General features: G+C 58.7%; 1 protein-coding gene across 10 annotated transcripts in view; it reads left to right on the top strand.

Moving 5' to 3' along the window:
* CEP164 (centrosomal protein 164) overlaps positions 1 to 20,733 on the top strand; it is a 73,184-nt gene that overhangs the window by 46,090 nt on the left and 6,361 nt on the right. For 8 of the 10 annotated variants that reach the window (XM_036324191.1, XM_036324189.1, XM_036324187.1 and 5 more), the window contains 13 exons: positions 194 to 274; positions 2,016 to 2,099; positions 3,869 to 3,954; positions 4,918 to 5,085; positions 5,878 to 6,003; positions 11,401 to 11,610; positions 16,354 to 16,485; positions 16,565 to 16,781; positions 17,715 to 17,792; positions 17,978 to 18,097; positions 18,418 to 18,540; positions 19,753 to 19,896; positions 20,220 to 20,303. In XM_036324191.1, the coding sequence (XP_036180084.1) occupies positions 194 to 274; positions 2,016 to 2,099; positions 3,869 to 3,954; positions 4,918 to 5,085; positions 5,878 to 6,003; positions 11,401 to 11,610; positions 16,354 to 16,485; positions 16,565 to 16,781; positions 17,715 to 17,792; positions 17,978 to 18,097; positions 18,418 to 18,540; positions 19,753 to 19,896; positions 20,220 to 20,303 (1,653 nt within the window). Of the gene's footprint in view, positions 1 to 138; positions 275 to 2,015; positions 2,100 to 3,868; positions 3,955 to 4,917; positions 5,086 to 5,877; positions 6,004 to 11,400; positions 11,611 to 16,353; positions 16,486 to 16,564; positions 16,782 to 17,714; positions 17,793 to 17,977; positions 18,098 to 18,417; positions 18,541 to 19,752; positions 19,897 to 20,219; positions 20,304 to 20,733 lie in introns of all 10 variants that reach the window. The other 2 variants (XM_036324193.1, XM_036324195.1) reach the window with 1 other exon arrangement.

Raw genomic sequence — 20,733 nt, 5'->3', positions numbered from 1 at the left:
GACTGTCTGTAGGTCTGTCTCCCCAGCAATCATGACCCCCAGCCCTCTGTCCTGGTGACTGTCTGTAGGTCTGTTTCCCCAGCAATCATGACCCCCTGCCCTCTGTCCTGGTGACTGACTGTAGGTCTGTCTCCCCAGCAATCATGACCCCCTGCCCTTTGTCCTGGTGACTGCTGTGGATCTGTCTTCCCAGGCTCTGGAGATCAGTGAACACGTGAAGGAGCTACAGGGCTCAGACTCCGATGCCTCCAACTCCAAGTCCCTCCTTGGCCTGGTGAGTCAGAGGAGGGAGCAGGGGACAGGAGAAGGCGTGCGCTCGCAGGTCACGGTGCTTAAGTGTCTGCCTCTCATCACAGCTTATACCTGGGGAAGTATGAGTCAAACTTCAGTCTTGTCTGACTCCAGTTTCTTAGGCCATCACTAAGGATAATACCACCTACTTCATAGCTTGTCATGGGAAGAAATTGGGTTGAGGGAACCATCAGCACATAAACCTTAAAGAAAGGTCGCTGCTGTTGCCAGGGCTGCCGTGTGAATGTCCCGAGGTCCTGCGAAGTCAGCGCCTCTGGGCTCCGCAGGAACGTCCCCCGGATCTAGGCGGCCACAGACCGTGTGTGTGTGTATGTGTGTGTGTGCACACGCGTGTGCATGTGTGTGTGTGTGTGTGTGATCACTGAGCGATGGCGAGGACCGTCTCGGGCTCTGGCCAGGCGGGTGCTGGGGTTTCATATCTAAAGTTAGGACGTAGTCCTAGAATGCAGCCTCCATGGTTTCCTTGTCCAGCCCTTCCTGCAGCCTGCAGTGTCCCGCGCCCGCCAGGCCTGTGTCTCGGGCGGGGTGGGGGGGATGGGGGGCGTGCTTCGGATGCATTCGGGCCAAGCATTGCCTCTGGAGGCCGCGCTCCCTCTGTTTGGAGGAGGTGGTCTAGGGGATGGGCTCAGGGAAGCGGGTCTGGCTGAGCAGCAGTGATGTGAGCCTAAGGAGGCAGATGGCAGCTGCATTAAGTGGAGTAGAACTCAGCCTGAAAGGAAGATGTCACCAAAAAGGACTCATAAGCTAGGAAGGCAAGGCAGAGCCCCTGCGGGCAAGGCCGCGTGGAGAAGGGCCACGTGGCGGGGCTCTTGGTGGGCTCTGTCCTTCCGAGGGGCCACTGTGTGGAGGCGGTGCCCAGCCGCCCTCGCTTCTCTGAGCGGGTGGCTGGAGGACAGCACGGGCTGCAGGCCAGAACGTGGTTGGGCCGCCGCCATTTGTCAGGGCTGATGACAGCTGTCCCTGGTAGCATGCTGCCAGGTCGCAGCCCCTCACCTTGCCCAGTGGGATCTCGGGTGGAGGGGCGGCAGCATGGTTACCTGGCAGCCGGGGCAGCAGGGGGCTGGCTCCTGTGTGGCGCTTGCCGCCTGCCCCAGCGAGAAGCCTGTGAGGAAGCTGCTGGGAGTGCCCGTGGTTCGGAGGCACCTGTATGTGAGCGGGACGAGTGGGAGGAACCCACACACCGTTTCCGAGCTGCCACAGGTCTCCGGGCGCTTCGGTGGGCACAGGAGGGAGAGACGGCGGGAAGGGACAAGCTTTGCGGCAGGTATCATGCCAAGAGCTTGGGCTTTGGAGTCTGTCCCGGGCACATCTGCCCGCAGCCCCTTGTCTGTCAGTGGCGCGACCTTGGGGAAGTGACAGATGCGGTGAGGCCTCTTCCTCAGCTGGGAGATGCGAATAGGAGAACTGCTCTAGCGGGGCTCTTTTCTTCAGACTTTTCTATGAGAAATTTCAACCATACAGAGCGATTCAGAGGATTTACAGCGACTGCGCGCACACCTGCAGTCCACAGCGAGCCTGTTAGCATACTTGCTTGGTCACCTCTTTCCGTCTGCTCATGTGTTGCTTTGAAGATTACAGTAATTAGATGACAGAACATTTGGTGCAGTGCCTGGCGTGTGGCGGGTCTTCCTGGGAGGCTGGGGAGGGGCCTGGTGGGTGCCGGGGTGAGGGCCAGTGTTGACCTTCCCGCCCACCGTCTCCAGGACTTTGGTTTTCGCAGCCGGATCTCAGAGCACCTGCTGGATGTGGACGTGCTTGCCCTGGTCCCGGATGGAGCCCGCTGGCCGGTGAGTCTCTGGGGGTGGCCAGGGTCTCCCTTTTTGGGGTAGCCCAGAGCGGAGCCCTGCCCATCCCAGGATGCATTTATGGAGTTTCCTCCCTCTGGGATCCTTGGGGCCTGGCCCCGACTCTGCCTGGGACGGAGCTTCTGACCTCTCCATCGCTGATGCTGTGCGAATCAAGGCACCCCCCCTCCCCCGCCCCCAACCGCCGCATTTACCTGCTTACCCATCGTTTGCTCCTGTGCTGATGCTGTGCTGAGAAATGAGAGCGGGAGCTCTTTACTGAGCCAGGTGAGGGAAGACAGGTTGTGAGTTGAACACGGACGGGAGGAAGGTGGGGCGGGAGGAGGACTGCGCCCCGCTATTCTCTGCAGCTGACGTGAGGAGGAGTGGCAGCCCTGCAGGGAGCCCTGCTGCTGCGGGCACCAGAAGGTACTCTGGCAGCCTATTTAAAAAAAAAAAAAAAAAAAAAAAAAAAATATATATATATATATATATATTTTTGTTGTTGTTGTTGTTGTTTGTTTGTTTGTTTATTTCAGAGAGGAAGGGAGAAGGAGAGAGAGATAGAAACATCAGTGATGAGAGAGAATCATTGATTGGCTGCCTCCTGCACGCCCTCCACTGGGGACTGAGTCCGCAAACCGGGAATTGAACCTGGGACCCTTCAGTCCACCAGCTGACACTCTATCCACTGAGCCAAACTGGCTAGGGCAGCCTTTTTATTTTTAATTTAATTTGGGAAGCTGGCTTTTAGCTCAGGCCCAGATGGCAGAGTGGGACACAGCTGCTGGGGCTCAGGCTGCCAGTGGAGAGGTGTGTGTTGGGGGGACACTGCGGACCCAGGGCCAGGAACCCCTGGGGAAGAGGGAGTGAGCTGTCTCCTGCCCAGGGCTCCTGTGCTGTCAGAGGCCAGAGGAGTGGCTGCTCCTTTGCCTGCCAGTCTGTCTGCCTTAGGCAGGGGCGGGGCGGGAGGCGTGTGCGCAGGGGAGCTAACTGGTGGCCCTCTTCTGGGGGCCGGCTCTGGTTTAGGTACTAATCTGGTTGAGTCCTTCCCGTGGCTGGCACGGGTGGAGGCGAGGCTGACCACCACTGCGCTCTCGTGGCCCCGCCCCTGGAGGACATCCTCAGACTCATCAAGAATAGCCCTGCTCTTCACCACATGTGCCGAGGCCCAGGCTTTACGACGAGATCTGTTGGGTTTTTGATAGATGTGCATCCTTGCCTGGGAAGCGGCCTCATGGCCCGCTGATGGTAGCCATGTGGACGAGCGAAGGAGCCCCGCTGGGCTCCCTTTCTGTCTGTCTGGGCGCAGCCTTCCTCTCAGGTGAAGCTGTCGGCTGCCCCCTGCAGCCGTGGCGTCTCAGCGTCCTTGGTGACACTGGCCCTGGAGGTCCGGGCCGCTGAGGACGTGGGGTGTTTGTTCACAGATCTCTTCAACGACAGTGAGCGCTTCCAGCTGCAGGGGCAGGCTTTCCTTCCTCTGTGTGTCTTCCTGCAGCCCTGGCTTCTGGTTCTGGCGCAGTGGCTGTGGTGTCTGGCTCGCCCTCCCCAGCCAGCCCGGCCAGCCCTGGGAGCAACTGGGAGCCGGGACTTAGCCAGGGCCCCAGGGGCCTTGACTGGACAGTAGACAGGCCGCTTCTGCTGCATCCCGCGGGTCCTCACCCACCGAAGAGCCACTCTTAGTGCTTCCTCCGAGCATGGCTGTCAGTGGGAGGGTTGAGGGATCCACATCAGACCCTCCAATATGCACTTTCCACCACTGCTGCCCGCAGGCCCAGAGGCTGGGAGGAGAAGACCAGGACAACAGCCAGTCCAGCCACGATGAGCTGCAGAGCAAACGGTCCCAAGGCTCCGAGAGGTACGGCTGGGGGAGGCCGCCGCAGGGAACTCGGGGATGTGTGCTGGGCAGAACTCCTGGCTGGTCCACGTGGCTCCGGTGCTCCTGCCTGAAGGCGCATGGGAACCGACAGGATGGCCTGGTAAAGTGTGTGTGTGTGTGTGAGAGAGAGAGAGAGAGAGAGAGAGAGAGAGGGAATGAGTGAGTGTCTATGCTTGTGTGAGTGTGTGAGTGTGGGTGAGAGAGCAGACCTGTGATTCCACACCAAGACAGGAGAGTGAAGAGCTGCTGGTGCCTGATTGACGCTGCACATGGCACCACTGTGGGCTGGGGCTCCGACTTGTTACTGCTGGGATTGAACTGTGTGTCTGGTTGTGGCCGGCTCTGGAGTAGCCGCGGGAGCCCTGGGGGTCATGTGGGAGGGTCAGTTCTGCAGCTCAGAGCTGGACCAGGGCCCTGCACAGCAGAACAGGTGTGGCTGTGTGTGTGTGTGGGGGGGGGGGGGGCGGGGGGCGGGCATCCAGCTTCCCAGCCTTGAGCCCTGATAAGGCAAAGGCTGTCACCTGGAAGGGGGAGGGCAGTCATTCTACCTTTTGGACCTTGAAAATCATCAGAATTCTTCCTTGAAGCTACAGCTTCAGCATTTCCGATAGTCGACCACTTGAATCTGGCTTTCCCTTTCCTTCCCATTTCCTGCTGGGTCCTTCCATCCCTCCTGGCCCAGCGATGTGGCCTCTGCGCCCCAAGGGTGCATGCTGCTCTGCTCCGGGGCCAGCACATGCAGCGCAGGGCCCTGGGTCCAGTCCAGGACGGGAGCCCTCAGCAGGGTGTCTCCCTTCCTGCTCTCACACTGCTCTGCCCTCCGCCCTCACCACTCCGTGAACCTAGGGCCCCGGCTGGGGTCCAGCTGGAAGGAGGAGTGGACGTAGGTCCCCACTGCACCCCAGTCTCCTCCTGACTCTCCTCTCTGGCTGGTCTGACCAGGGTGTCCCCTTCACTTCTGTACGGGGAGCGGCTTGGAAGTTCCCGGCACAGCCAGGCCACTGTGAAAGGGCCTCTGCAGGCCCCTGCTGGGCTGTCTGAGCGGCGGGGGACACAGGAGCCCCCGGAGCACTCTGCACGCAGCCCCCTCCCGCCCAAGTGTCCTCACAGGTAAGAGTGAGCCTGTGCCTCCCGGGAGGGCGCGGCCCACCTGGGTGGAGTTGTGTGTGGGGGCTGGGGGCCTGGAGAGCTCGGGGAGCGAGTGGCCCCCTGGAGCTGGATGGTGAGGAGATTGGCCTCTTCTGAGGAGTCAGTCTGCAGCTGAAATTGGGGTGCCTCGTCTGATTAGGGGAGCTTCGGAACTCCGGAACGAGGCAGGTCTCTTCTGGCCCAGCTGCCTCCCCAGCTGGGCTGGGCAGAGACTGCTGTTACCTGTTAGGAGCTGTGCTGGGCCTGCCCAGGGGCCCTTTCTCCTAGTCTCCGCCCACCAGCCCCTCCCAGCCAGTGCCCATCCCACCTCTGGTGGGGCAGCACCCCTGTGGGGCCCCGTAGTGTGCCAGGCGGAGGAGGCGCCCTACCCAGGCTTCCCTGCGGCCAGCCGAGGTCCAGACCCCGGCGCTGGTGCTGTCTGCCAGGGGAGACGCTGGCCTCAGGGCTCACCCGGCGCAGTGAGTCCTTGGGAAGTTGAGCAGCATCCGTGCTCGGTTGCCAGCATCTATGGGGCAGCTGCTGCAGGCAGAACTTCTTGGGTCCAGTAAGCATTCTGCCTCCCACGTGGGAGGGCGCATCTGCTTTTCATTGCAAACGGCTCGGGAAGAGGCAGGGAGGGCAGGAAGAGTTAAGACCTGAGGAAGGGAACCGGTTGGGGCTGCCTCCCTGTCCCCATCACAGCTCTCTGACCCCGAATGGGGTGCCACTGGAGCCTCCTGCCTTTAACACATTTGCTTCTTTATTGCTATCAAGGGATGAAACCCCAAGTCCACCTGCCTCCTGCAAGAGTGGTGAGGCGCCGTGCCCCCAGGCCGAGGAGCCCGAGGAGCCCAAGGAGAAGGTGGTGGCCAGCCCCACCCTGCCTGTCTCTCCGGAGGGGTAAGGGCCAGTTCTCGTGGGTTGGGCCTATCCTCCATCGTGTGTGAGTAGCTTTAGATCCCATCCACTCTTTTTTTAAAATTCTCACCTGAGGACGAACCCGCAACCGAGGTATGTGCCCTTGACCAGGAATGGAACCTGGGACCCTTTGGTCCACGGGCTGACACTCTAACCACTGAGCCAGACCAGCCAGGGCTGTTTCCACGCACTCTTGGGTGGTGGGGAAAGATGCTCTAATCCCCCCAGAGGTGGTGTGGGGTAGGGCAGGGGGGGAGGGAGTGTACCCTTGGTTCTGTGAGCAGCCTTGAGACCCCAAGGAGCCATCACTGTCCCCAGGGCTCCCCTTGTCAGGACCTGGGGAGCAAGGGTGCAAGTGAGGGGGTACCTCCTGAATCATTAGCAGAAACCTGGTAAGTCATGTTCTCCCCTTTACCAAGCACTATTTTCTCTTTTTATTTTTTTAAATTTATTTTTAAATTATTCTTTACTAGAGGCCCGGTGCATGAAAATTCATGCACTGGAGGGGGTCCCTCAGCCCGGCCTGCCCCCTCTCACAGTCTGGGAGCCCTCAGAGGCGGGAGGCGACCGGGCGATCAGGGGAAGGTGACGCCCCATCACACCTCTGCTGCTGCTACTGCTGGCAGCACAAGCCTCGGCCGGCCCTGGTTACCTGAGCCTCGGGCGGCCCTGGGCGGCTGGGGGGCTGAGAGGACTGGGGGACTCCGGAGGCAGGCGGGCGCCGCCATCTTTGCAACCTGCTGCTCAGTCGTTTGGTCGTCCCTCACTAACCCCCCTGCCGGCCTGGTCGCCCCACGCAGCCTGTTCAGTCATCTGTTTGGTTGCGATGGTCACTTGGGCGTTTATATAGATAGATTGTTGAAAGTATCACATATGTCCCCCTTTTCCCCCATTGACCCCCTCCATCCCCCCGACCCCCATTATTTTCTCTTTCCTCTGTAATGGAGAAAAATACCTGCTGTGAGAAAACGCAGACAGAAGCTTTTGGAGCTATTTATATACATGGAAGTACACAAATCCGAGTTGTATAAGTCAACGAATGTTTACACGAGTACACACGGACCCACCCTGGATCCCACGGGAGCATCCCGTCCCCCAAGAGCCTTTCCGCATGCCCCCCCCGGCCACCTCGTCCTGGCTTCTGCCCGCAGACCTGGTGTTCCAGGCCCCACCTGCATGTAGTGGATTGGATGGTACACAGAGGGCTCTTTGTGTCTGGGTTTGAAGCTCACCACAACTAGACATCATTTAGTGTTTCTGTGCCCAGTTTACCTTCCCTTCTCGCACCCCCTTTACAGATGGGGAAACTGAGGCTCATGGAGGTGAAGGGCTTGCCCAAGGGCACATGCCTAGTTGCTTGCAGAATTAGGACTAGACTCTAGTCCAGGGGTGGGCAAACTTTTTGACTCGAGGGCCACAATGGGTTCTTAAACTGGACGGGAGGGCCGGAACAAAAGCATGGATGGAGTGTTTGTGTGAACTAATATAAATTCAAAGTAAACATCATTACATAAAAGGGTACGGTTTTTTTTTTTTTTTAGTTTTATTCATTTCAAACGGGCCGGATCTGGCCTGCGGGCCGTAGTTTGCCCACGGCTGTTCTAGTCCCTGGGACATGTGGCTTCGTGGGGCCTCTGCTGTTCTCGACAAGGACAGGCAGGGCCGGGGCCACCCAGGTGTGCCTGTCTGTGGCCCGAGAGGTTCGGAAGCATCCACGCCCTTGGGGCCCGGGGCTGTCTGCTGAGCGGAGATTGCCCATCTGCCACCCGCCCATCTGCCCCCCCGCCTGTCTGCCCACCGCGATGGCTTGCTGACAGTGCCCCGGGGGCCCCGAGCTCGCGTCCTCCCCGAGCTGCAGGGGGATGTCCTGAGGGGCCTGTTCTCAGGTGCTGACCAGCCGGCAGCAACAGCTCTGTCCCGAGGGGTGACGCGCTCCCCAGCCTCCTCGGTGGCTGTGGACACCCAGGTCATGGTGCTTTCTATGAGGACAGGAGCGACTGGTTCAGAGAAGGGGCCCTGGGCAGAGGTCAGAGGTCAGAGGTGGTCCCCAGCACCTCTGGGAGAGAGGCTGGGCAGTGAGGGCAGCCAGGGCACCTTGCGTTTCTCCCCGTCCCAGCGATGCTGCCCTGCTGGGGCCCGGGGAACGCCCTGAGCAGTGCACACAGGCCCGTGGGACACACCTTCTGTCCTCTGAGTCTTCCCAGGCCCCGCACTCCCTTGTCATTACTCCTCACAGCCGTGTTAGGAATGGGGTGATTTTCCTGGTTTTGTGGGGAGCAGCTCTGTGCCTCATTCGAACCTGTGGAATTTTAATACACGGAGGTGACTGGCATCGTGGAGAGGCCAATGGCTCCGAAAGAGGAATATGTTACTAACATTTCCGGAGAAGTGGGCATGCCACGCCACCAGGGTCACGGGGGAAGGACCAGGGCTGGTCAGGAGGCAGGAGAGGTGAGAAGGGAGGGCATGGTCCAGAACCTCTATTGGGGTTTTCGCGGGAAGGAATGGATGAGGCAGGGTAGGTACTTGAAGTGTGGGACTGGATGATTTGAATAATGTTGTGCACTTGGGGGTGTGGGGTGGTCTCTGGGTGATGTAGGGTAGGGAAATACCCCCGTGGTGTGCGATCAGGAGGGGCTGGGGTATAGGCGCAGGACTATCTGTGAGAATTGGCTAGTCCTGGGAGGGGCAGCCTCTCGTTGACCAGCAAGCTTTTTAAGAATGTCAAAGCATCATCAACACAGAGGGTGAGGGACCATGAGTCACAGAGCCTGCACCTTTCATAGATGTCACGATGTGTCAGAGGGGTTAGGAGCAAAGGGCAGCCCAGCGCCGCCATGCACGCGTCATCCCAGAGGCCCGAGTCTGGGAGTCAGGGACATTCTTCCCTTTGCCACGCCCACATCTTCTATGAGGTGAACCACAGGGTGGCGTGTGGGGACACAGGTGTCTCTGGTTGCAACCCAGTGTCAGTGGTGCACGGTGTGCCAGAGGGTCCGGGGCGTGTCTCCCTTCGCCTCTTCCTGCCACCCTCCCTCCTCCTCTCCTTCACTCCGGCCTGCCAGGCCTGCCATGACTGCTTCAGGGACCCACTGGGGCTGGCGCCCGGGGGCGGCCTAGAAAGCAGACCTGCCTCTCCCTCTGCAGGCTTCACCCCCAGTGGCCGCGGGGGTCTGCCTTGTGGGCCAGTGTTGCCTGCCTTGGACCTGAGGGGGGCTTAGGACGGTAGATCTTTAGAGCAGGGACACGGAGAAGGGGCGCACTAAGAAGTAGGCTGGTGTGCGTGCAGCTGCTCTCAGGCTGCCGTGCTGCGGACGCCTCATCTTCCCGCAGCATCTGTCCCTGGGGTTCCACATGGCTACACAGCCCACAGGGAGATGCAGTAAAGGAGCCATCTCAGGGAGAAAAGCATTTGCAGCAGAGGCTGGAAATGAGTTGGAGGGTTGATGAGGCGGAGAGCTGGGGGAGGCTCTTTCAAGGGCAGGATCCTCTAGGGGGTGGCAGCCGCATCGCTTACATCTGCATCTGCTGGGCTGTGTGGGGCCTGGGAGGAAGCTGGGTGTTGGGAGGAGGGGAGGTGGAGCTGGCAGCAGCAGAGAATTAAAGACATAGCTCAGGACCGTTTCTGGCCTGAGTTATAATTTTAGGAATGGAGGAAGGAAAGATTTTAATGGTATTTCAGAGATGTCATGCCTTCCTTCTCTCTGTGGTCTCAAGGGGCCGAGAGGGAATTGTTCCAAAGGCCTGTTGTCACCTGCCATTCTAGCCAAGCCTGCGGCCGCCCTCCATCTGCTACAGGGCTAGAGCTGGAGGGAGGAGGGGGTTCTGTGACCCCAGCCAGGGCTGGCTCCCTGCTCCTGGGATTGGATCTAGCCACATGCTGCTGAGGTTGATGGGGGTTCCCCTGCTAGGCCTGAGCACTGGGAGGAGGTGGTGGTCGGGTGGTAAGAGCAATTTCTAACGTAAGATTTAGGACCTGGGAATGCAAATGCGTTCTAGCTTTTAGGAAAACCGCTCTGGGGGGCGAAACACTTTATCTTGCTTATGCTTTCATTGTTCTAAATGTCCTTGGGGTTTCTTTTTGGGCATTTCTTTCAGAACCAGTGTACAAGCAACAAACAACCTTGTTATTCTATAGACATCTTTGTAACTGATACCCTTTGTCCTTACCTTACCACCCACCTTATGCATCTGGGTTAGCCCTGAATTTCTTTCCCCCCTTTTTGTTGTTACTCCTCACCTGAGGATATTTTTTGCATTGATTTTTTTTTTTTTAGAGAGAGAGTGGAAGGAAGGGGCAGAGAGAGAAACATCGATGTGAGAGACACATTGATTGGTTGCTTCCTGCATGAGCCCCAACCAGGGCCAGGGATTGAGCCTGCAACCGAGGTACATGCCCTAGACCAGTGATGGCGAACCTTTTGAGCTCGGCGTGTCAGCATTTTGAAAAACCCTAACTTAACTTTGGTGCCGTGTCACATATTGAAATTTTTTGATATTTGCAACCACAGTAAAACAAAGATTTATATTTTTGATATTTATTTTCTATATTTAAATGCCATTTAACAAAGAAAAATCAACCAAAAAAATGAGTTCACGTGTCACCTCTGACACGCGTGTCATAGGTTCGCCATCACTGTCCTAGACTGTAATCGAACCCAAGACCCTTTTGGTGTGTGGACTGACACTAACCACTGAGCACACCAGTAGGACTTTTTGATCTACTTTTAAACATTGATTCCTTGGTGCGGAGATCGGGAACCTGGCGTCTCTTGTGCTCCTGCTTCTCTCTCTGGCTCAGGGGTGGTCCCCTGCCTGGCTCACTGGGCAGTGTGGGGGCCGGGTTTCCTGTCCCTGGGCCTCTGTGGACTGTTCTAGGTCTCGGCTGGGAAGGATGCTGCTGCGTCCCCCTGGCTCCTATGCACTGGCCTCTGTGCAGTTTGGGAGGCAAAGAGCAGCCTCTGGGGACTTCAAACTGATGGCAGGAGCTTCGAGCAGCAGGCCCAGCCCTAGTGGAGGGACTGAGCGGGCTTGAGCCGTGTGGGAGGAGTCGTCAGGGCCAGCGCTTCAGTTTCTCCTCTGCCGCCAGCTTGGGAGCCTCGTCTCCGCCTTGGGCCCGGGTCCGCAGGACCTGCTGTGGGCTGCCCTTCTCCCTGGGCTCACGCGGCCTTAGCAGCCACAGGGGGCTTGTCTCGTAGAACAGATGCTGCCTGCATCTCTGAGGGCGTACCCTTCTGCCCGCTTGGGGACCTGAGTTGGTGTGTGATTCCTGGTGGAGGGCCCTCCATTAGGGTCTGTGAGGACCCGTCGCTCTATAAACCTGGAGCCGAAAGGCGGTGGTGTTAACACTTGTGAACTGCTGTTCCCTCCCCTTGGTAGGCGATCTCCAGAGCTCGTGGCTCTCCCAGAGCAGCTCCCAGAGGCCACCCGGAAGGCCATGGAGGAGGCGGTGGCTCAGGAACTGGAGCAAGAGCAGAGGCGGCTCCTGGAACTGAAGCGGGAAAAGGTGCAGCAGCTGCGGCAGAGGCTGCGGCAGGAGGAGGAGGAGGAGGCGCTTCAGCTTCGACAGCGGAAAGAGGAGTCTCTGAGGTGCGGCCCGCCCCCCTCCCAGACAAGCTGCAGGGCCTCCAGGACTTGTGGGGAGGGACCCACGCCTCCCTCTTGGGGGCCACTGGGGGCCCGCGGCCTCTCTAGGATCCTCCTCGCCGGCCTGTGTGGAGGAATGGGCTCCCGAGCCAGGGTGCCTGACACCTCTGTCTTTGGTGGGGAGTTGGGAGGTGTGATCGTGATGGGAGTAGCTGGTGTCTTTTGAGAGACTGCACTGATCCATGTGCTTTATTTTTATTTTATTTTTTAATATATGTATACTAGAGGCCTGGTGCACAAAATTTGTGAACTGGGGTGGGGGGGGGTTGTCCCTCAGCCTAGCCTGCACCCTCTCCAATCTGGGACCCCTCTCACAATCTGGGACTGCTGGCTCCCAACCGCTCACCTGCCTGATCACCCCCTAACCACTCTCCTGCCAGCCTGATCGATGCCTAACTGCTCCCCTGCTGGCCCGATTGCCCCCAACTTCCCTCCCTCCCCTGCAGGCCTGGTCGCCCCCAACTGCCCTCCCCTGCCGGCTATCTTGTGGCGGCCATCTTGTGTAAGACCGTGATGGTCAATTTGTATATTACCTCTTTATTATATAGGATATTTTATTGATTTCAGAGAGGAAGGAAGAGGGGGAGAGAGAGAGAAACATCAATGAGGGAGAATCATTGATTGGCTGCCTCCTGCAGGCCCTGCACTGGGAATGGAGCCCACAACCTAGGCATGTGCCCTGACCAGGAATCGAACCGTGACCTCCTGGTTCATAGGTTGATGGTCAACCACTGAACCATGCTGGCCGGGCTCCATGTGCTTTATATCTATGACTTTGTTAGTCTTCTGAAAGGCTCTTACGAGGTGGTGTTATCAACCCCATTTTATAGAACGTGTAATGTAGACAGATTGAGGCACCAGTAGGTGAAGTCCCATCCCAGGTCTGGAAGCTGAGATGCAGCAGAGCCTCTTAGCCAGAGGCTTATCTCTGAAGCCCATTGTCTTAGCTCCTGCAGGTCCTCTTCCTTGGGAGTCGGGCCCTGCCGGGACCATGGCTTTGGTGGGGCCTGGTGCTGCAGTGGGAGGAGCTCTTGCCCAGGACTCACAAGCTTCTGTTTGGGTTCCTGCTCTTTGCATAGCTGGCTGGGAGGCCATAGACCAGTGATGGCGAACCTATGACACGTGTGTCAGAGGTGACACATGAACTCATTTTTTTGGTTGATTTTTCTTTGTTAAATGACATTTAAATACATAAAATAAATATCAAAAATATAAATCTTTGTTTTACTATGGTTGCAAATATCAAAACATTTCTATATGTGACATGGCACCAGAGTTAAGTTAGGGTTTTTCAAAATGCTGACATGCCCAGCTCAAAAGGTTCGCCATCACTGCCCTAGGCAAATAAGACCCTTAAGCCTGGCCAGGCGTGCATGTGTGTGATTGTATGTGTGTACAGTGGAACCTCGTTCCAAAAGGCTGTTTGAGAACTACTTTGTTCAAAAATGGAATCCTTTTTTCCCATTAGAAATAATGTAAATGGAAGTAATCTGTTCCAGACCCCCAAATGATTCCGTTTCCACCTTTCTTACACATAGTACATGTCTAATGTACTGTTTAATCTATAAACACTTCTTAAATTCATCGAACCCCCTACTAGCCTTAAAGGAATTTTTCATCTGTCACTGCCTCCGAAATGCTATCACACAGGCTCTCCGCTTTAATCCAAATCAAACAACAGCTTTTCTACCTCTTCAATTGCCTGTGATTGCTGTTTTGTGAGCACTTTCACGCCCTTAGCAATATTAGTGCTCTTTTTTAAAAAAGTATTTTTATTGATTTCAGAGAAGAAGGGCTAGGGCAAGATAGATAGAAACATCAGTGATGGAGAGAATCATTGATCGGCTGCCTCCTGCACACTCCACACTAGGAATCGAGTCCACAACCCGGGCATGTGCCTTGACTGGAATTGAGCTATGACCTTCTGGCTCATCGGTCAAAGCTTAACCACTGAGCCATGCTGGCCAGGCAACATTAGCACTCTTGATGGCCTCTTTGTGTTTTAAAATTGTGCTAATCGGCCAGCCACAAAAGCATTCTCTCCTTTGCATGTCGTCATGCAGAGGTATCAGCATGAAAGGGTTGTCAGGTCGAAAACTGAAATTTTGGTCGACAACCGAGATATTTTTTGTCTGTGAACAAGTTGATCGAGAACTGAAGTGTTGGAGATGGGAGACGTTTGAGAAACGAGGTCTGACTGTATATGTATAAACAAGCTAGAGGTTGATTTTTGTAAGAAAAGGCAGCCCTGGGCTGGCACAGGGGAGTCCCGGGTCCCTGTCTTCTTTCATCTCTCCCGCTTTAGTGCTGGTTTTACTCTCAGGGTCTCTTCTCAGGCCAGCATAGCTGCTGGCTCTCCAGCCATCGCGCCTGTGCTCCAGGCAGGAAGGACAGGGGAGAGTGTAAAGAGGGTACCTTCTAGTTCCTTCAGTCCCATTAATGGAGTTTTCCTGGAAACCTTACCCAATAATTCCCACCTAAATCTCATGGGTTACCCCTGGTTGCAAAGGAGACTGGGAAATGTAGTCCTTTAGCTGGGCCTCTTTACCCGAGAGAATAAAACGAGGGTCCTGTTAGTAAGGAAAGTGGGAGAATGCCTGCTGGGGAGGTGGTAGCAGTCTGTCACCGTCCCAGGATGGGAGAAGTGCAATAGAGGGATGTTAATATAGTTCACGTACTTGGCAGTTTAACGAAATCTTACCCTCTGGACGGAACATCCAAAGTGGTAGAGGCTTATTTTTTTTATCAGAGATAGCAGTGTGTATAAAGAACGGTCATGCTTTATTTAGAGAAGTTAGGAAAACCAGCCCCTGACTGTCCGGAGGGTGGGGACCGTCTCTCATTAGCCAACGCCGGATCCACTGACCCAGGGCCCATCCTTACACCCGCCCCTGGGTCCCCTGCCAGGGAGCCCCACGGAACAGACCTCAGAGCATCCTCCTCTTCCACCCAACTGGGAACGGAGCCCAACAGCGGGGCTCAGCTCTCCTGGAGAGGCTGTGCCAAGAAGAGCAGGCGGGCGCTGCGTCCCTGCCCGCCCCCCGGCCCCTCCTCTCCTGCCCCTCCCTGAGCTCAGTGGACTGTGCCTTCCATCAGGTAGTGGTGAAGACTAGAGGCCCCAGAGCCTGCCGCGGCCTGCGCTCCGTGGCCGCTCAGTAAAGGCGAGCTCTCGTTTTATTTCCGGTGAGATCAGTCCGGTTTCGGCGGTCTTGACAGCGTGAGATCTGTGGGCAGCACCTTGCTGGCTCCCTTTGAAATAGTTCATCACGAGGACCCTGCTTCTGTGTACACGGGGCCTTCCTGAGGGGCTCTCTCTCTGGGAAACTTCCACTTGGTAGAAATTTCTGGAAGCCACACTGACCTTAGAGCAGGGGTCCTCAAACTACGGCCCGCGGGCCACATGCAAATACAAATATTGTATTTGTTCCCGTTTTGTTTTTTTACTTCAAAATAAGATATGTGCAGTGTGCATAGGAATTTGTTCATAGTTTTTTTTTAAACTATAGTCCGGCCCTCCAACGGTCTGAGGGACAGTGAGCTGGCCCCCTGTTTAAAAAGTTTGAGGACCCCTGCCTTAGAGCAAATATTCCTTTCTCTTTTTTTTAAATTTAAAGTAATTTTTAATTACAGTTTACATTCAGTCGCATTTTGTATTAATATCGGGTGTACAGCGTCGTGGTTAGACAATCGAATGCTTTGCAGCGTGTTCCCCCTGATATTTCCAGGCCCCGCGGGCGCTGTACACAGACCGGCAGTATAGTGACTGACTCCCTTGCTGCGCTTCCGCCTGTGCCTGTCGGGGGCACAGTGCCCCCCGGGTGAGCAGGCAGGAGGGGTGGGCGGTTGTACGGTGAGGAGGCCGAGCTGAGTGTGGCAGGAAGGACCGCACCTCCGGACCCCTCCCGTTCCATGGTTCTGTGCAGCCGTGCACAGCGGTCACCACAGGCCAGGGCAGGGTTTTCACTGACGCACGCTCTGTCCTCTGGAGGAGAGCCGTGAGCTGACAACCTGAACAGAAAGTGAGCCTAACTCTTCTCTGGCTTAGGAACTCATTACTGAAGCTTCTCAAAGACGCTGTCTCCGGAGACATGTTTTCCTCGGGCTTGGACTCCCTGGGCGCAGCTCCTGGCCCTGGCCTGGGGGCCTGGGGGGCGGGGGCGGCCTGGGGGCCAGGGGAGCCTGCTGGGCTTGGGGCGGGGCGGGGAGGGCTGGGGGCCTGGGGGCGGTGTCAGAAAGGCTCTTCTGAGAGGGATGAACACGGATGGGCAGGCAGAAGGGGATTCTCGCAGAGGAACCGGCAGGAGCAAGGCCCAGAGGCCAGGAGAGTGGTGGGGTCAGAGTGGCTCATCGGAAGTGGCTGGAGCAGAACCTATGGGTGGAGAGAGAAAGATGTGGACCAGGGTCAGGCTGGGGTCGGACGGGGCGAACCTGAGGCAGAGGGAGCCTGGGGAGGAACGCTGGTCTGGGATCAGGCGGCCTGTAATCCACTTGCTGAAGAAAGGGGAGGAGAGTTCACGGTCCCCTCCCGTGGGAGGTGCAGGGAGGCAGCAGGACCAGAGGCTGGGGTCAGCGCCCCTGTAAGATTCCAGAAACTTCCCAGCAGGCCACAGGCCTATGGGCCGAGAGCCGGGGATACGGCTGGAATAGGGTGGCCCTCAGCAGACTGGCCTTGCCTTTCCTCCCCAGGCTCCTGCAGGAGCAGCTGCAGAAGGCCACTGAGGAGGAGGGGACTCAGCTGAGAGAGGAGGAGAGCCGGAGGCTGGCCCGGCTCCGGGCCCAGGTCCAGTCCAGCGCAGAGGCAGATGCGGACCGAATCAGGTGAGTGCCCATGCGAGCTGCCCAGCCCCTGGGGCCGCCCCGAGGGCTCAGCTCCTTCCTCACCCTTCCGTCTGCCCAGGGCCGAGCACCAGGCTTCCCTGCAGAGGCTGAGAGAGGAGCTGGCGGCCCTGCAGGAGGCCGAGAGGGCCAGCTTGGAGCAGGGCAGCCAGCGTGTGCTGGAGCGGCTCCGGGGAGAGATGGAGGCTTCGGAGAGGAGAGAGCAGGCTGCCCTGAATGCCGAGAAGGAGAAGGCCCGGCAGCAGCGGAGGGAGCAGCTGGAAGGGGAGAGGAAAGAGGTGAGCAAGTAGAGTGGGACCTTCCTCTCTGACACGGCACCACACGGCCTGGGCTGCCTGGGGAGGGACCGAGTGCGGAGAGAGAGCGAGCCTTGGGCGTGCAGGTGGGCGCCGGGCGGAGAGTGGGGTCTGCACAGACGGGGCGCAGACCCTGGGCCCACTGCTCACGTGACCCAGCTGGCTGCGGGCAGGAGCTGGGTCCGGTCCCTGCAGGGAGCGGTCGCAGAGGCTCCCGGAGGCTGCTGGGCCTGGCGCCTGGGTGCTGCCACGGCTGGAGGAAGTTTGGGGGAGATGGCTGTGGGTTTGGGGAGATTTCATGACCGAAAGAACTTCGACCGGAGCAGAGGTCCTGAGACGCCTGTGCCTCATCCCTGTCCTTGTCTCTGGGGACGTGCGATGACCTTCCACCCTCCCCTTTCTCCTGCCTTCGCTGAGCGGTAGCGCACTCAGGAAGTTGTCCTTCGCTCTTCCTCCCTGCCCCTCTGGTGTGAGGGTCTGTCCCCAGGTGAGAGGCTGAAGTGAGTAACAGCCAGGCGAGGGGCTTCTCTTTCCTTTTGGTGAGAGATGGAGACTCGCTGAGACCAGGAGACCAGCAGGCGGGCGTGGGCCGAAGCCTGCAGCCTCCCCGCCTGGCCGTGTTCACCAGCGGGAGTGTCCCCAGCGCCCAGAGGCAGGGTGGCAGCAGTGGCCGGGGCCACCTCCGTGCCCTCCACACTGCCCACATGCCTGTCTGTCGGCTGGTTGCAGGCTTCAGGGGCTGAGCTGTATCGGGAGAAGGAATTTGTGCCAGAGGCTCCCTCAGCCCCTGAGCTCGCGGCACGTTGGGGCTGGTGTTCCTGGCTCCTCCTTGGTCTGGGTCGCTGCCCAGCAGCCTTCTCTGCCCAGCAGCCTTCTCTGCCCAGCATCCCTCACTGGCCCTTTGTTGCTCCCCAGGCGACAGCAGCGCTGGAGACAGAGCACAGGGCTGAGCTGGCGCGGCTCCTGTTCTCCCTGGAGGCCAAGCACAGAGAGGTAGGTGCCGGGCTTGGCCTGTGGGTAGAGCCTGGGCTGTGGCCCTGAGCGTACGCTCCACCCTTCCCTGCCACACGAGGGGAGGCAGCCTCTCCCCCTGCAGCCTGCGGGAGGGGCCTCGGGTCCTGGGAAGTGGGTCCCCGGCCACTCTCGTGCTCTCTACCTCACCCCCGTGGCCCTCCTAGGTGGTCTCCAGCCTCCAGAAGGAGGGAGGGGAAGCCCAGCAGAAAGAGGAGGCCCAGCAGCAGGAGAGCCTGGGGTGGGTGGAGCGGAGAGCTCGCCAGCTGCTGGAGTACGAGCAGGAGGTGAGTGCTGCGCTGCTCCCGGCTCGGGTACTGTCGTGGTGCTCTGACCACGGAGCCACCCTGGCCCAGAGGGTCCTCTCACTTTGGCACTTCCGCTCCCGTTTCACAGCCCAGTTCCCTCGCGGCAGTGCTTCTCCACGCCATGCCCTGTATGTGGGAGGCAGTGGGGAGTGTGGCCATCACGCGTCGTGCACCTGGGTGCGTGGGGAGCCTTCGGGGGGTGCCGTGTGAGGCCGAATGCTCAGTCCCGCGTGCCAGCCCGCTCAGTCCCGCGTGCTGCCCGCTCAGTCCCCCGTTGTATCCTGCCGCCTGCCCTGCAGCTCAGTGGGCTCCTGAGAGAGAAGCGCCGGGAGGTGGAACGGGAACACGAGGGGAGGATGGACAAGATGAAGGAGGAGCACCGGCAAGCGGTGGCGGAGGCCAGGGAGCAGTATGAAGCCGAGGTGACGGCCCTCCCCCGTGGCACATGTGGCACAGCCTGGGCCCTGGCGGGCGGGCTGGAGGCGGGGGAGGGGGAGGGGAGGCGGGGGAGTTTCTGTGGGAGGCTCTCTTCCCTGGCCCTGTCCTGGCCCAGTCACAGTGTGCCTCAGCCATCGGATGAGGAGGACCCTCCGTCGGGCAGGCTGCACTGGCCTTCGTGGTGACGACACTGGCATTGAGCGTGGGCCGCATGCCAGGCCCTGTTCTCAGCGCTTGGTCTAGATGAGCTCATTGAGTCCTCACAGCACCTGGGGGTGTGTCCTGTCATCACTTCCATTTTTTTAATTTATATTTTATTGATATTTTACAGAGAGGAAGGGAGAGGGATAGAGAGTCAGAAACATCGATGAGAGAGAAACACCGATCAGCTGCCTCCTGCACACCTCCCACTGGGGATGTGCCCGCAACCAAGGTACATGCCCCTGACTGGAATCGAACCTGGGACCCTTGAGTCCGCAGGCTGACGCTCTATCCACTGAGCCAAACCAGTTAGGGCATCACCTCCATTTTAAAAGTGAGGACACTGAGAGTTGGGGAGCGCAGGCTACTTGCCCCGACCCGTGGCTGACAGGCAGGAGCTAGGGTCCAAGCCTAGATGGTCCGATCCCAAAGCCTCAGCCTTGGCCACCCTAACCCCGCCCCCAGGGTTCATAGGAACCCAGGACACCAGGAAATAGCCTGGCAGGAGCCAAACAGTAGGCAAACCTCACCTGCCCATCTCCAGCCTCGGCCTGGGTAGGAAAGGTGTTACCTAAGCTGCCGCCCTTGGCTTGGCCTGCTACTGTCGGGTGAGCAGTGGCCGTGGCTGACTTTGGCCTGCGGCTGGGCCTCTGCCCGGACTTCTAGGCTGCAGCTCCAGGGACCCCAGATCCCAGACTCTCTGTGCCGTCTTTCCTGGCAGAACCAGCGGGTCATGAGGGATCTGACTTCCTTCCCAAACCAGTCCTGACCTGCGAGGAAGAGGGAACTATTAATGGCCTCTTCCCTGAGGGAGGCAACAGCAGTAGGAGGCTCCCCAGGGCATTTCCTCACCACACTGCCCAGCCTGTGCTCTCTGGGGGGACCCTGCTGTCCTAAGGGCTGGCCTTGGGGCACTGGCCGGGTCCTTGACCTTACTGACCTGAGGCGGCAGGGGTGGGGACTGCGGTTTCCTACTGGCGGCCCCCTTTGTGCAGGAGCGGACACAGCGGGCCACGTTGCTGGGGCACCTGACTGGGGAGCTGGAGCGCCTGCGCAGGACCCACGAGCGGGAGCTGGAGGCCGCGAGGCAGGAGCAGGCCAGGCAGCTGGAGGGCCTGGGGCTCCGGCACCGGGAGCAGGTGGGCTGGAACAGTGGGGGCAGCAGGCCAGCAGCTGCGGGAGGGGGTCTCGCTGGCCGACCCCAGTCTGGGACATCAGTGCTCCTTTGTTTTCTGGGCCAAGGGGGTCAGCCCCTCCAGGACCTTGGGGTTGGCACCTCTGATGCTCCTTGCCCACCCTGGGCATAAACAAGGGGTGGTGCTTTCCTGGGAGGCCACAGGAGCTCATGGGAGGGGGCGGGAGCCTATCAGGGGTGTGCCATGGCCTGGGGGTCAGGACCCTCACCTAATGCCTCACACCGTTTCTACACATACATTTTTTCCTCCGACTTTGCTCTGTGCAGGAAAGGAAACTCCAAGATTTAGAGGTGGAGCTGGAAACCAGAGCCAAAGAGGTCAAGGCCAGGTTGGCTCAGCTGGACGTTCAGGTGAGGGAGTGGGGTGGAGGGTCCCCAGGTGCCCTTGATCTTGGAGACATGGTTCCCCAAGAGAGGATGGGCCTTTCTGCCCCTGCTCCCTGGGGCCTGGTGGTGGCCAGGCTGGTCCCCTCCCTCAGGAGGAGGCTGCCCCAAGGAGAGGCGCTGTCGGCCTGAAGCAGCAGGTGGCGCTGGAGAGCGAGCCTGGTCTGCTCACCTGGCCTCCCTGTCTCCCGCCTCTCTCTTCCCCGCTTGCTCCCTTGGTCTCTGCCTGCAGGCCTGGGGCTATTCCACCAGCAGTACCTGTGGGGGAGCCAGCACAGGATGCCAGGGAGTGGGGGGCGGGCGGGAGGGGGAGGACCCGTGACCTTGGTGTGTGGGCCCCACCTGGGGCTTCCCGGTTCCCTGCCTTCTCCCACTCTTTCTCCAGGCGCTTCTGTCT

This window comes from Myotis myotis, unplaced genomic scaffold (genome assembly GCF_014108235.1).
Source record: "Myotis myotis isolate mMyoMyo1 unplaced genomic scaffold, mMyoMyo1.p scaffold_m19_p_10, whole genome shotgun sequence".
Taxonomy (NCBI): Eukaryota; Metazoa; Chordata; class Mammalia; order Chiroptera; family Vespertilionidae; genus Myotis; species Myotis myotis.
The sequence above is the reverse complement of the archived record's forward strand: the minus strand, read 5'-3'. Positions and strand labels throughout refer to the sequence as shown.